Genomic DNA, 14,230 nt, shown 5'->3' with positions numbered 1-14,230 from the left:
AGTCCTGGCTGTCCTGGAACTCACTCTGTAGACCAGGCTGACCCCAAACTCAGAAATCTGCCTGCCTCTGCCTCCCAAGTGCTGGGTAAATTTCTTGATAAGATAAGATATGATATGATGATATAATATACATGATATCCCTAATTTAAAGATAAATTGATATCAAATAAGCATTTTAAATGGATCCATAAACCTTAGTGAAACAGAAGAGATTAAAACTCTCCCAATCCAAAATATCCAGAGTCAGATAGATTCAGGATAGAATTCTACCTGATCTTCACAGAGAAATTAATGCTTGCACTCATTAAATTATTCCACAAAAGAGAAATAGAAGGAACTTTGCTTAATTCATTTTGTGAGGACACAATTACCCTGATACATAAATCACACAGATAACCAATAAAGAAAGAAAAGTACGCCAGGCGTGGTGGTGCACGCCTTTAATCCCAGCACTCGGGAGGCAGAGGCAGGGGATTTCTGAGTTCGAGGCCAGCCTGGTCTACAGAGTGAGTTCCAGGACAGCCAAGACTATATAGAGAAACCCTGTCTCGAAAAACCAAAATAAGAAAAGAAAAGAAAAGAAAAGAAAAGTACAGTCCAATTTCCCTTATGATCACAGATGCAAAATTTCTCACTAAAATGCTTACAAACTAAATCCACGAACACATCAAAAACAACCCACCATGATAGAGTCAACTTTATCCCTGAGATGGAGCAATGGTTCAATATATGTAAATCAATGATATAATCCATCCTATCAATAAACTGTAAGACAAACAATGATATGATTGGCTTATTAGATGCAGAAAAGGCTTCTGACATAATCCAACATCCCTTCATGATAAAAGTCCTGGAAGGATTAGGGATACGAGAAACATACTTAAACACAATAAAGCCAATTTACAGCAAACCCACAGACAACATCAACCTAAATGGAGAGAAACCAAGCAATTCTGCTAAAACCAGGAACAAGACAAGGATGTCTACTCTCTTCAAGGATGTCTACTCTCTTCAAGCCTATTCAGTGTCATACTAGATGTCTTAGCTAGACCAATAAGACAACTGAAAGGGATCAAGGGTACAAATTAAAAAGGAAGATGTCTAAATATCTTTATTTGCAGATCATATGTGGTTGTATACATAAATAACCCTAAAAATGTCACCAGGAACCATATATATCTGATAAATAGTTTCAGCAAAATAGCAGGATTCAAAAATTATCATTCACAAATTGCTAGTATAAAGAAATCAGGGGGAAAAAGGTAAAGAAATCAGGGGAAGAATTCCTTTCTTTTCTTTTCTTTTCTTTTTTTTTCGAAACAGGGTTTCTCTGTGTAGCCCTGGCTGTCCTGGAACTCACTTTGTAGACCAAGCTGTCCTCGAACTCAGAAATCCGCCTGCCTCTGCCTCCCAAGTGCTGGGATTAAAGGCGTGTGCCACCACTGCCCGGCAAGAATTCCTTTCTTAATAGCCTCATATTTTTTTCTTGGGTAATTCTAACCAAGAAAGTGAAAGATGTATACTACTAATAATAATACTAATAATACTACTAATAATAGCAATAGTGCCTTTAAGACATTGTCTTAGTTAGTGTTTTACTGCTGTGAACAGACACTATGACCAAGACAATTCTTATAAAGGACAACATTAATTGGGGCTGGCTTACAGGTTCAGAAATTCAGTCCAGTATCATCAACACAGGAGTATGGCAGCATCCAAGCAGGCATGGTACAGGAGGAGCTGTGAGTTCTACATCTTCATCTGAAGTCTGTGTGCAGAATATTAACTTCCAGGCAGCTAGGACTAGGGTATTAAAGCCCACACCCGTAGTGACACATCTACTCCAACAAGGCCACACCTCCTAATAGTGCCACTCCTGGGGCAAAGCATGACAGACACTGAAGAAAGAAATTGGAAAAGATATCAGAAGAAGGAAAGCTCTTGGGCACTATAGAATCAGTAGTATTAATGCAGTAAAATGGCCATCCTATCAAAATCAATCTCTTTACAGATCCAATTCCCCCATCAGAATTCCAATACAATTCTTTATAGAAATTGATTAAAAACCAATATTCAACTTTATATAGAAACACACACACAAAAAAAATCAGTATAGCTAAAACAATCCTTAACAATAAAAGAACTGAGGGAGGTTTCACCATTCCTGATTTCAAGTTGTATTACAGAGGTATTGTAATAAAAATAGCATGGTATTAACATAAAAAAACAGATACATTTATCAATACAAATGAATTGAAGACCTAGACATAAGCTCATACACCTATAGCTCATACACCTATAAATTTTTCAAAATCTACTTTAATAAGGGTCTTTAAATGCTCTAACCTCCCTTCTAGCCTACCACTCGCCAGAGGAAAGGTTAATAGGGCAAAGGAGGATGTGGACCTGTTTAGAAATAGTTCTTTGGGGAGATTCCAATCTTCACTGTCAAGATATCAGCAGTTCAGTTCACACAAATCAGCAGTGGTAGCTCAATCCAATTGCAAACACCATTCACAAATTAGCAATAGCCATTCAATCAAGGAGAAACAGCAAGACTTTGCCAATTGTCCAGAGTCCACAGAAGCAGCAAGAAGCCACTGGAATATCACAAGAAGTTCTTTGGTTCACCTCTCTACAAAGTCAAGACAAACAATCTATGAAGAAGGCAAGGTGAACCAATACCACACTGTTGTCCACTGTCTGTTGTGTTATATTCATATCCTTTCCAAACATCACTTGTTCTCTCAAGCATCTGTTCTAGCAAAACATTATAAGCCCCCCCTTTTCAGGCAGCTTCCAGAAAAACACCACATGTCTGTTCTCAGCAAAACATCCTCCCATATGTCTACTTCAGCAAAATATCCTCTCATAATACAGTTTCCAGAAAAACATCACATGACACAACTGAGTCTCCAAAGAAACCAGAAGTTTCCACTTCACATACCCATGGACACTTGGTTTTTTACAAAGAAGCCAGAAATACACACTGGAAAAAGACAGCATCATCAATAAGTGGTGCTCATCAAACTGGATGACTATGTGTAGAAGAATGCAAATAGATTCATATTTATTACTCTGCATAAAACAAAGAGCTCAACATAAAGCTATCTAACCTAAATTCGATAGACATAAAAGAAAGTAGGGAATAGTTTAGAACTCATTGGCACAGGAAAAAACTTTCTAAGCAGGACACCAATAACACAGGTACAAAGATCAACAAATAATCAATGGGAACTGAGGAAACTGAAAAGCTCTCCATAACAAAGGACACTACCATTCTACCAAAGCATCAGGATACAGAAGGGGTAAAGTTTCTTATCAGTTACACATCTGATAGCAGGTTAATATCTGAAATATATAAAGAACTCAAAAAGTAGACATCAGAAAAACAAATCACGCAATTTTTAAAAATGGGTACAAAACTAAACAGAGAATTCTTAACAGCTGAAATGCAGATGGCTGAGAAACACTTAAAAGAAAATTTTAACCTCCTTAGTCCTCAGGTAAATGCAAATCCAAAGTACTTTAAGATTCCATCTTACATCAATCAGATTGCCCAATATTAATAAAACAAATGTGACGGCAAGTGTTGGCAAGGATGTAGGAAAAGGGGACTACTTATCCACTGCTGGTAAGAGTGCAAACTTATACAGCCATTATAGAAACCAATACGGCACTTCCTCAGGAAGATGTGGATAGTAGATCAACCTCAAGATCCAGCTACATCACTCTTGGGCAGACACCCAAAGAGTCTCTATCCTACTACGGAGACACTTGCTCATCCATGTTCATTGCTGGTCTAATCATGATAGTCAGAAGTTAGAAATAGCCCAGATGTCTGTCTATAAATAAGTGGATAAAGAATATGTGGTACACTTACGCAGTGGGATATAATTTCACCAAAAGAAAAACAAAATCATGAAATTTGCAGATAAATGGATGGAGTTAGAAAAAAAAATCATTCTGAGCAATCTAATTCAGATCTTAACAGACAAACATGGTGTGTACTCTCTTATTTGTGTATATTAGCTCTTCAGCCTTTGATAGGCATGCTACAACCCACATAACCACAGAGGTTATGTATAGAGTAAGGGACTGGAGGGACTGGGATCTCCCATGGAAGGGGAACTGGAATATGTAGTTATGGAGTGACTTGGGTGAAACTAGAATGGGAGGATTAAAGAGGGGGAGAGAGAAAATAAGGGAATAATACAGGAGTACAGGAGAGACAACCAGTCCTATGCACCACTTGAACATATGGAAACCTATTTCAGTAGGAAATTCTTAAAATATTTACATATATGAAAGAAATCTAAATGAAATCAGCAAATAATGAGACAATGCCTCAACTAGACATGTTTTGCCGCTCACATAGCATCCCCCAACAACTCAGGCTACTGTCAAGGCTACATGGTTGTGCTCCAAAAACTGATAGTAAGGCCCCATTGCTGTAGAGAACACTTACATTATCTCACTGAACACAGAGAAGTTGAGCTGGTGCCCACCTAGAATCTTGCCCCCCGCCTACTGACTATTGTGCTTGGTCCTGGAAGGTACTCTGTGTACTCAGAGGAGAAAGGTAACCACCACACAGCTACACAGCTTGAGAGATACAGTGGTGACCTTCATGCATAATATACTGGTTCAATAGTGGCACAGACAATGTGGAAATAACCAATCACTCTCTGATTGGATTTAAGGCCTACTTCATGAGAACCCATACCTGAGACACTGTTCTGGTGGCCAAAAACCCAAGATTAGATGGTACATGGGACTAGAGGAAAACCAAATAGTATTGTTCTGCTAAAGGAAGACAGTAATAAAACTCCTAAAGACATTCTTCTGTAGCATAGATCAATGTCTCTCTCAGCCATCTTCAGAGATGCTTCCTCTTGTGGTAGACGGGAATGAATACAAAACTCCAATACAAAACTGAATACAAAATTGAATTGAATACAAAACTGGCCAATGTGCAGAGAATGGGAAACCTTGGAAACTCCCAGTCCTTAGTGGGATGTCTTCATCAATTCTGAGTGTTCATGGAAGTATGCAGAAGAGGAAGTCGAAAGATTGTAAGAGCCAGAGGAGAGGGAGGACACAAGGAAGTAGTGTCATCCAGACACCTGACTGATGCACATAAAGGGTAAGTCCCATGCCCAGTAGTAGGTGGCCAGCAAAAACCAAACTCAGCCAGCGCTATTTCCAACGCTATTTTTGCAGATTTTTTTTTTTATTTTGGTCCCATATTGCTTTGTTTGGGCACTTGCTAAAAAAAATTCTTTCTGTTTTTTGTTTGTTTGTTTTGCTTTTATGTTATAGTTTGTGATTTTGTGTTTTTATGATGTATGTATGTGTATTTGTTGTTTGTCTGCCTGTATGTGTTTCTTGTGACTTTTTTGTTGTTCTTGTTTTTAATTCTTTTGCCTATTTGTTTTCTAAAGAAAGAAAGAAAGGTGTGGAGTTGAATGATGGGAAATAAGGAGATCTGGGAAGAGACAGAGAAGGGGAAATTGTCATCAGAATATACTGCATGAACTTTCAATAAAAGTAAATATATAAAAATAAAATAAATAAAATTAATGCATTGTAAGGAAAACCCCACAAAAACTAAAACCAAAAGAAGATGAGGGAAGCAGAGGCAGGTGGATTTCTGAGTTCAAGGCTAGCCTGGTCTACAGAGCCAGTTCCAGAATGGCCAGGGCTACACAGAGAAACTCTGCCTTGAAAAACAAAGGAGGAGGGGGGAGGGGAAGGGAGGGGAGAGGAGGAGGCAAAACCTCCCCAATATTCCTCATTTCCTACTTACTTGATTCCCCAGTTTTCAGTGACCTGTCAGAGTAAAGTAATATAGGAGCCAAAGTTGTCTGCACACAAGGACTATTTCTGCTGACAGAATATTCAGAATAACACTTGGATAGAGAGGTGGGAAATGGAGAGGTAACAAGGCCCATGGACAGATCTGAGCTGAGAGGCCTGGGTTCTTGTGTCAGCTTCCCTCTGTGCTTTGTGACTTTCAGCAGACCAGTTCCCTATCTCATAGGGGATGAACTTCAAGGTGTCTAACATCTCATCCTGTCCTGAATCCTTGTGCTTGAGTCATTAATTCATCTTACTTTCTACATTTTCCCCAATATGTCTACTTTTCACTCCTCCCATAATTCTTCTGCTTGGGATCCCTGAACCCGCTGTCTCTCTTAGCAAGTCTTCTCAATGGACCAATTACTGGAAGCAGAGCTTCTAATTCCTGTGAGCTTAGACAGTGAAATCATTATTACACCTAATAAGAGTTAACTGGTCCATTTCCCACAAATTGTCTTCCTGTGTGGAACTGAAATGTAAAGCACTAAAAACAAGAGGGGTGGACTGGGGGATAGTTGTTCACAGGCAACACTAGTGCACAGGGGGAATATGCCTCGGCCAATGTTGTCTTTTAAAAGCCAGAGTAGTTTCAACCCAGTCACACCATCTTTTCCTAAGTATTTCAGTCTTTCACAGTCAGTGATCGCTGGCAATGTTTTTGTTTTATTGTTACTGTGACCAAATACCTGATAAAAAAGACTTAAGGGGAAAGGATTGATTTTACTAGTGATTTCAAATGTTTCCATCAATGATGCTGGCTAAGGCAGATATTGCCTAAGAATCACAGCTCACATCATGGTAGACAGGAGTGTAGTAGATCATTAAAGGAATGGGCCAGAGTCTAATGCCCAAGGACACACCCACAGTGACCTACTTCCTTGAACCAGGTTCTCTACTTTCCTTAGTTCTCCTCCCTGCCAAACCATTCATTAGAACTCATGATCTAATTGTATCTGAGACGGTCTACTTCACCAATCTCCAGGCATTTCACAGTCAAATCAAGTTGGCACAGGGCCTCTCCTTGGGTCGTCTCCATGCTGCTTCCTCTCTTGGGATCTGACCGTCAACCTCCTTCCACGGGCTCTGACTTCTTCAGAAGGCTGAACGAGGATGGCTGCATACAAACTGAACAAGTGGGCTGGTGAGATGGCTCAGTGGGTAAGAGCACCCAACTGCTCTTCCAAAGGTCCGGAGTTCAAATCCCAGCAACCACATGGTGGCTCACAACCATCCGTAACAAGATCTGACTCCCTCTTCTGGAGTGTCTGAAGACAGCTACAGTGTACTTACATATAATAAATAAATAAATCTTCAAAAAAACAAAAACAAAAAAAAGCCTACGAACTGAACAAGTAGGCCTAGCTTCAGCTGAACTTCCTCCTGACAGCCTTGTGTCTTAATGAACTAGAACGCTGGGCATTCACGGGATGTCTTCTTTGCTTTGCACACACATAGAGGGCAGATACCATTTCAACTGCCAGGCCCCTGGTCCTTGGTAAGATGTCAAGCAGAGTTGGCAAATACGAGGTAAGCACATAGCAGTTTTTCTGCCTCGGATTTCTAGTCCCGCTCCTTTGGCAGGGCCCGGGACTCTTTACAGAGAGGCTCCTTGGCCTCTAAGGAATGGCTCAGGATGCTTCAGTAGATGCTTGTTTTTTTCTCTGCTCATCATGTTTCTGTCACAGTGGGGATTGGAGTGCCTTTGTGCCATTAAAGCAGTTCCTTGCTCCTGTACCACTGTTAGACATCAAAAGCTGGCACCTTAAGGAAAATGAGACAATGAGCAAATGGATTGTTAGAGCATCAGGAAACTCAGGGCCTAACATCTGGAAGGATATGTGCAGCTACCAGAGATACAAGATACAGTGAGAGAGAGTCAGCTGCCTCTGCTTGGAGGAGTTTGGAGAAAGGCTAGGTCTCCCACACTATGGGCTGCAGCCTCTCTGCATACTTGCTTGGCAGAGGAGGGAAGGCAAGGTGCTCTCTGAGGCACCATCACCCCGAGGGACCAGCAGAGGATTGTTAGAGCAGAGGTTCTCAGCCTGTGTGTGTGAGGGAGGGGTGGGGGGGTGAGGGGTGGGTCAAACAACCCCTTCACAGGGGTCACACTTCAGATATCTTACAAATCAGATGTTCATATTACAATTCATAACAGCAGCAAAGTTACAGTTATGAAGTAGCAACAAAAGTAATATTACAGCTGGGGGTGGTCACCACAACATGAGGAACTGTATTAAAGGGCCACAGCGTTAGGAAGATTAAGAACCACCGTGTGAAGAGTTGTGATTTTTTTTTTCCCAGACTGAAAAATGAAGATTTTAATTTTTGTCTTTCTTTCTTTCTTTCTTTCTTTCTTTCTTTCTTTCTTTCTTTCTTTCTTTCTTTCTTCCTTCCTTCCTTCCTTCCTTCCTTCCTTCCTTCCTTCCTACCTACCTTTCTTTTGTCTGTAGTAAACATCAGGGAGAGGATCTTCCACTCTCTCTGGCTCAGCATCCAATTTTTCACTTTGAACTACACTGCTACCTCAGTGATTAAGATGGATGGCCAGCTTCTTCACTCTCAGAAGTTCTCAACCAAAGAGGCATAGACAGTTCTTCCCTTCAAGGAGCTCAAAGTCTAAGTAGGAGGCAGATGTCCTGCTAAGGAAGAAGTATATGTAGTATATTGGGACACGCTAGGTAGGCTTCTCTTCGTAGGACCTCTTGGATACTGGAAGACTCAGTCTCAGAATGCCTCTTTTGATGAAAGGTAAGTGATGAGACTCCAGGAGACTCAGTTAACCCAATGGGCTTTGGTATTAGAGAGAAGAAAAGGGAGAAAAGCCAGGAAGCTTCACTGGGGTTGGCCTGGGAAGAGGGTGAGGAGCAGATCTTACTCACAGGTCTGTTACTAGACAGAAGAGTGCAGATGCATGCTGGGGATGGGCGAGCATGCCCGGAGCAGAGCCTGGAAAGCCAGTTTTCTCAGCCCCAGTTGCTCACTCACACAGGGTAGCATTTGAGATTCACCTCTGCAGGCATCTGAGGACAGAACATAGCAAACAGACAGGTACAGATGAAGTTCCTTGGGTCAGGGAATTCTGGGAGTGAATTGAAACTAGTAATGCTAGATGATGCTTTGAAACATCCCCAGAACAATCCATCCTTTCAGAGCTGTTCTGGAAAAGTCTGTCAGGAGAACCTAACACATCTGGTGTTGGAGACTGTTAGGCGAACGGGCATAGGGATTTAGGACCTGTGATCCTGAGTAGCTTGTGGGAGTCTGGAGAGGGAAGCAAGTCTTTCAGGGTGAGCTGGTGAAGATTTGTATTTAAAGAGAGAGGAGAGGGCCAGCTAAGGAGTAGGGAAGAGTCCTTTGGCTGCTGGGAGTGTTGGTCCTCCTGGCATTTTCTTTGTCTGTGTTTCAGGGTCCCCTCCTAGTGTGTACTCATTCAGAATAAAGGGGAAAGGCTGTCTCACTCTCAGAATTCCCTGACTTGAGGAATTTCATCTGTGCCTGTCTGTTTGCTATGTTCTGTCCTCAGATGCCTGCAGAGATGAATGTCAAATGTTGATAGTTAGATTGAGTGAGTGGTCCAGACGCAATCTGGAACTAGAGGGCACAGAAACACAGTCAAAACTAACCAACTAACCAATCAACCAACCAAACTAACAAATGACCCATAAGTTCATATTCAATGTCAAAGTGGACAGCTTCCCTTGACCATTTATAGGAAAAGCTGCCCCTTTCTTCCTTCTTTATTCCTTTACTTTGTTTTGTTACCCATAACATTAAACATAATCTAGTACATTATACTTACCATGGACCAATCTCCCTACCCTGCTCTTTGAGTGAAACTTTAAAAGGAAGGAACTTGTGCATATCTGGGGTGTTATTTCATAGGCTGAGTTCCTGGGTTCTTCTTGAACTTACAATTATGTTAGGTTTTGTTGTTCGTGTGTTTTGTTGTTGCTGCTATTGTTTTAAGACAGGCTTTCATTTCAGCCCTGGCTGTCCTGGATCTTCCTAAAAAGACCGGGTTGGCCTTTCCTCACAGAGATAAGCTGCCTCCTCCTTCCCAAGTGCTGGGACTAAAGGTGTGAACCATGATGCCCAGCCAGTTCTCTGCCGATGTTGTTGTTCCTGAGCTAGCCTTACAGATTAAAGGCCTGCACCACCACGTCCAGCTGTGGAGTGGTTTTCTTAATCTCTGGATTAGATATCCCTGTCTTAAAATTGTGGTTTTTGTCTGTGGTTGCAAGTATTTTTTAACATAAAGAGAACTCTGAGTCATATTATGCTTTTGAATATGAACTTATGGGTCGTTTGTTAGTTTGGTTGGTCGATTGGCTAGTTGGTTAGTTTTGACTGTGTTTCTGTGCCCTCTAGTTGTTCCAGATTGTGTCTGGATCACTCACTCAATCTAATTGTCAAGATTTTTGCAGGAACTGTGGCCATCTCATATCAGCAGAGGGCACTAGAGCTGTGTGCCTTAGTTCCAGGCCTGAAGATCAAGCTGTCTTGGCCAGGAGCTTTTAGGGACTCAGGAGATCTAGAATATGAGAAGGAAGAGGTGGGGGCCTCTCCAGATGGGCGTAATTGCAAAGTTGTGCAATTCCTGTGACTTCTCTATTATTTCTCCCACACTCTCTCAGCAGTCCAGTGAGCAGAAGAATGTATTTAGGGATTGGGAGAGGAGATGGCTACTACTCTGGGTTCTGGACAGGAAGCACCCTCCTGAATGCACTTCTACTTTGATTCTCCACGTCTTCACCCCAGTGCACCTCAAGTTCCTGAGTGCTTAGAGATGTTCAGTGGCTGCCTTCTGTAGCAAGCCTTCGGGGAGGCACAAGAGAAAGCCACCGAGTTCTCTGGCTTTCCCTCCGGATAGATAAATGTCTGGAATGAACAAAGGAAGAGTTAACTGCGCCTCTTCGTGGCTGCTATGGACTCCAGCGCTGAGGCGGGCCTCAATGTGGCTGGCTGAAGCCCTCAGAAGGGGTTCAAAGACAGTCAAGATTTCTCCAGTCTGAGATTTGTAGGCGAGAAGAGCTTCTCCCTCTCCAACACTCTCGAGTTAATTGAGAATTCTTAATTTAGGCATCTAGGGTTAGATTCTGGGGTTTGGGATTAAAACGAAAAAGAGATCCTAAAGCTTTTACCCACCCACCCCCAAGACGCGTAAGAAGCACACCCCTCCTAACACAAGTCACCCAAATTGATGAAGGTTCGTCCTCAGTCCTGGCTGCCACCCCATCCCCGGCTCAGTTACACCACTGGGGGTAAAAGTAGGTCTCGCACCAAGCACTGGTGGGCCAGGACCCAGCGGTGCTTGCTCCAGAGCCTGCGACGCCGCGTTCTCCCCACCCCTCCCCACCCCTTGCCTCTGCCCTCAATTCCTTTCTCTTTGCTCTCCTCCCATCTCGGTTCCAGCGAGCGGAGCGAGTGTGTGCGCGCGCGTTGGGGGACCAGGGGAGGGCAGTGGAGGGAGGCGCCGTCGGAGGGAGAGCAGACGTCAGGAAGAGAGGGAGGGAGCCGGGGAGGGAAGAGAGGGAGAGGGAGAGAGAGAGAGAGAGAGAGAGAGAGAGAGAGAGCGCGGCGCGGAGGTTGAGAGAGGCCCCGAGAGATAAAGCCGGAGGGCAGAAATTATTAGGGGGCGCGGGACGAGAGGAGGGGCCAGGGGAGCGAGCCCGCGGCTAGAGAGGCAAGCGAGTGTGCGCCTTGTGTGCAAGGGCGGGAGGGAGGAGAGAGAGCCGGCGGCGGCCCCGCTCGCGCCGACTCGGGCCCAGCGGCGGGCGGACAGCATGCTGAGCCTCCTCATCTGGATCCTCACTCTCTACAACACTTTCTCACAAGGTAAGCCCCAGCCGCGGGCCAGGGAGTCCAGGGAAAGGGCGCGGAGTTTCCCGGAGAACACCGAGGAGTTCTTGGTGAAGCGGCCCAACTTGCTTCCTCTGACTGCGCGGGAGAACAGAGAACTTAGGTCGCAAAAGCCGAGATCCGAGTAGAAAAGGGATCAGAGTGATCAAAGTCTTTCCTCCAGTTCCTGGCAGTCCTTCCTCCATCCCTCCACCTCCTGGGCCCAGGGCCGGACTACTGGGTCCTGGCCAAGAGAAGGGCTGGGAGGAGATGGGATTTCAGATTTAGGGGGTGGAGTGCGTGGAAAACACAAACGCAGGCTCCCTAAGATGAGGCTGAGGGATCCTGCTACCCCAATCCAGTCACCTTCATCTGAAGTGCAGCTGCATACAGTTTGGGGCTGCCCCTCAAAGGAAGGCTGTATTTGGTCCCCCGCCCTGGAGGCTGTAGAAGTCTAGATACCAGGGTTGTTTGGGTTCAGGGGAAGGGGAGTTGACTGAACCAGGCACTCACTTCGGGTCAGAAAAGTGCAGATTTCTGAGGCTCCTTTGGAACAAGCTGGGCAGAGCTGGAAGGAAGAGAAGGAGGGAGATGAGTGCATTCAGGTACACGCGTGGCTGGATGCACGTGAAGGAACCAAGGGTCCAAACCCCAGCCAGGCCTGGGGTCTGCAGGAAAAGGGTCTTGCCTCCTGAGACTGACTCCAAGGAAGATTTAACACTGTCGAGCCCCTCCCCCGAACTGGAACACAGAAATCGACACACATAGCTTCCAGCAGAGACAGACTACTCACCTAAGGAGACCCCCCCAAACATCCCCCCCCCACGGAGACAGACAGACACACACACAAAGACACTGATTGACACCTCTGAAGAAGGAAGATTCCTCTTCTAAGCCGACACACACTTGCCTAGTTATACCCTGGCATCAAACTTAAACTGCACATACATGTTTGCTACATTCAAAGGACATAGCATCCACTCAACACAGAATCGCTTCCACACACCCCAACCACGGAGCAAACAAAGAAACTTGGGGCAGACATTCTTATAGGCAGGCGCCTACAGAGATGTTACAGTCTTCAAAATGGAGGAGGTGGTCTCTCACTGGGGTGGGTGAGTGATCTGGAAAGAGGGAAGCCGCAGAATGGAAAGAGCCCCAGGCACTGGCCAGCCCTCTTCCTCTCCTGAATGGTGTGTGTATGTGTGTGTGTGTGTGTGTGTGTGTGTGTGTGTGTGTGTGTGTAGGGGGTGGGGTGTCCCACTGGACCCCTTCTCCCTTTGCTAGCCCTCTCCTCCAGCTCTGAAGGCAAAGCTTGGCTTAGCTTAGGTCTCGATTCCCTTCCCTTCCCTGGAGCCTCAGGACCCTCTTAGAACATGAGAAGGCACACATCCGCTGTGTGAGAGCAGGAACCGAGTTAGGGGAAGGGAGAAAAAAAGGCCTGGTTTCAGGTTGGCCACTTGTCAGAAAGTTGGGAAGATAAGTTAAGTTCTGACTTTGTTCAAGCCAGGTTGCCAGCCAGGGGGAGGGGGAGAGCATGGCGGGGGAGGGGCAGCGGTGTCAGTTCTGATAGGTGTCAGAAGCAGGCATCTCTCTGCCCCTCTCTTGCAGCCCTCATATTCCAACCACATTGAACGAGCTTTAAGAAACAGAAGCTGCAGTTAGCAAACATGAGAGACATGTAGCTTGAATCCCGGCTGACTGGAGGTCAGGGAAAAAAAAATGCTTGCCCAGTACCTGTCCATCATTATGGGTGGGTGTGGCTAGGAAAGGCAACTGAACCCCAGCCTACTTGACTCTTATCAGAGGTGAAAGCAAGAACTGCAGAGGGGTGCAGATGTGCCTTTGGGGGGGCCGTTGTTGGGGAGGGTAAGCAAAGGGAGAGGGGAGTCAGGGGAGACACTCACCGGAGGCTGAGGCAGGGAAAGTACACAGTGTAGTTGGCTGTGAGCTGGAGGAGGAGGGATGGTAGTGGGAAGTGAGGAAGAGGAGAGGTAGTCTGAGGGGCAGCAAAACTGAGAACGGAGGAGAAGAGCCAGGGAGACTCAGCCTCGCTGAGAAATCACAGCAGTATTCTAAAGACTTGCCATGGGTTCCATCCATCTTCATTTTTTACTAAATAATTTTCTGTATCTTATCTAAATGAAAACCATTATCTTCCCCCCTCCCCCGCTGCCTCGTCCATCACGCCCCAGCTCCCCAGACTGATTGCGCTGAAAATTGAAATATTTATTCATTTTCTAGGAGATTTTTCTCCCTCCCTCGTCTCAGGGAGGAGAAATTGAAAAGGAAGGATTGTAGTTAATCAGAGCAATGTGGGCTGACAGGATGGTCCCCGTGGGAGCTGCCTCCTGAGGCTGGTGGCTCTGGCTATAGGAGGAAAATCTCGTCCTCTGGCACCCCCTCACCCCAAGCCCCTCCTGTCTGTTCTGCCTTTGCTCCAAGGAGACTAAGGGGTAAAACAAAGAGGCCCAAGGGCCTCCTATGTTCCCAGCATTTCGCTCCCTGTGCACAGTTATATCCTGGCAGA

At 44.9% G+C, this 14,230-nt stretch overlaps 1 protein-coding gene across 3 annotated transcripts in view; it reads left to right on the top strand.

Annotated features, from left to right (window-relative positions):
- Positions 1–11,368: 11,368 nt before the first annotated feature.
- Positions 11,369–14,230, top strand: part of Kirrel1 (kirre like nephrin family adhesion molecule 1) — a 92,130-nt gene continuing 89,268 nt past the window's right edge. The window contains exon 1 of one of the 3 annotated variants that reach the window (XM_021195507.2): positions 11,369–11,697. Coding sequence is in view for 1 of the 3 variants with exons in the window: in XM_029537579.1 (XP_029393439.1) it covers positions 11,646–11,697 (52 nt within the window). In the remaining 2 variants the exon portion in view is untranslated. The remainder of the gene's footprint in view (positions 11,698–14,230) is intronic. The other 2 variants (XM_029537579.1, XM_021195508.2) reach the window with 2 other exon arrangements.

Source organism: Mus pahari, chromosome 4, assembly GCF_900095145.1.
Source record: "Mus pahari chromosome 4, PAHARI_EIJ_v1.1, whole genome shotgun sequence".
NCBI lineage: Eukaryota > Metazoa > Chordata > Mammalia > Rodentia > Muridae > Mus > Mus pahari.
The sequence above is the reverse complement of the archived record's forward strand: the minus strand, read 5'-3'. Positions and strand labels throughout refer to the sequence as shown.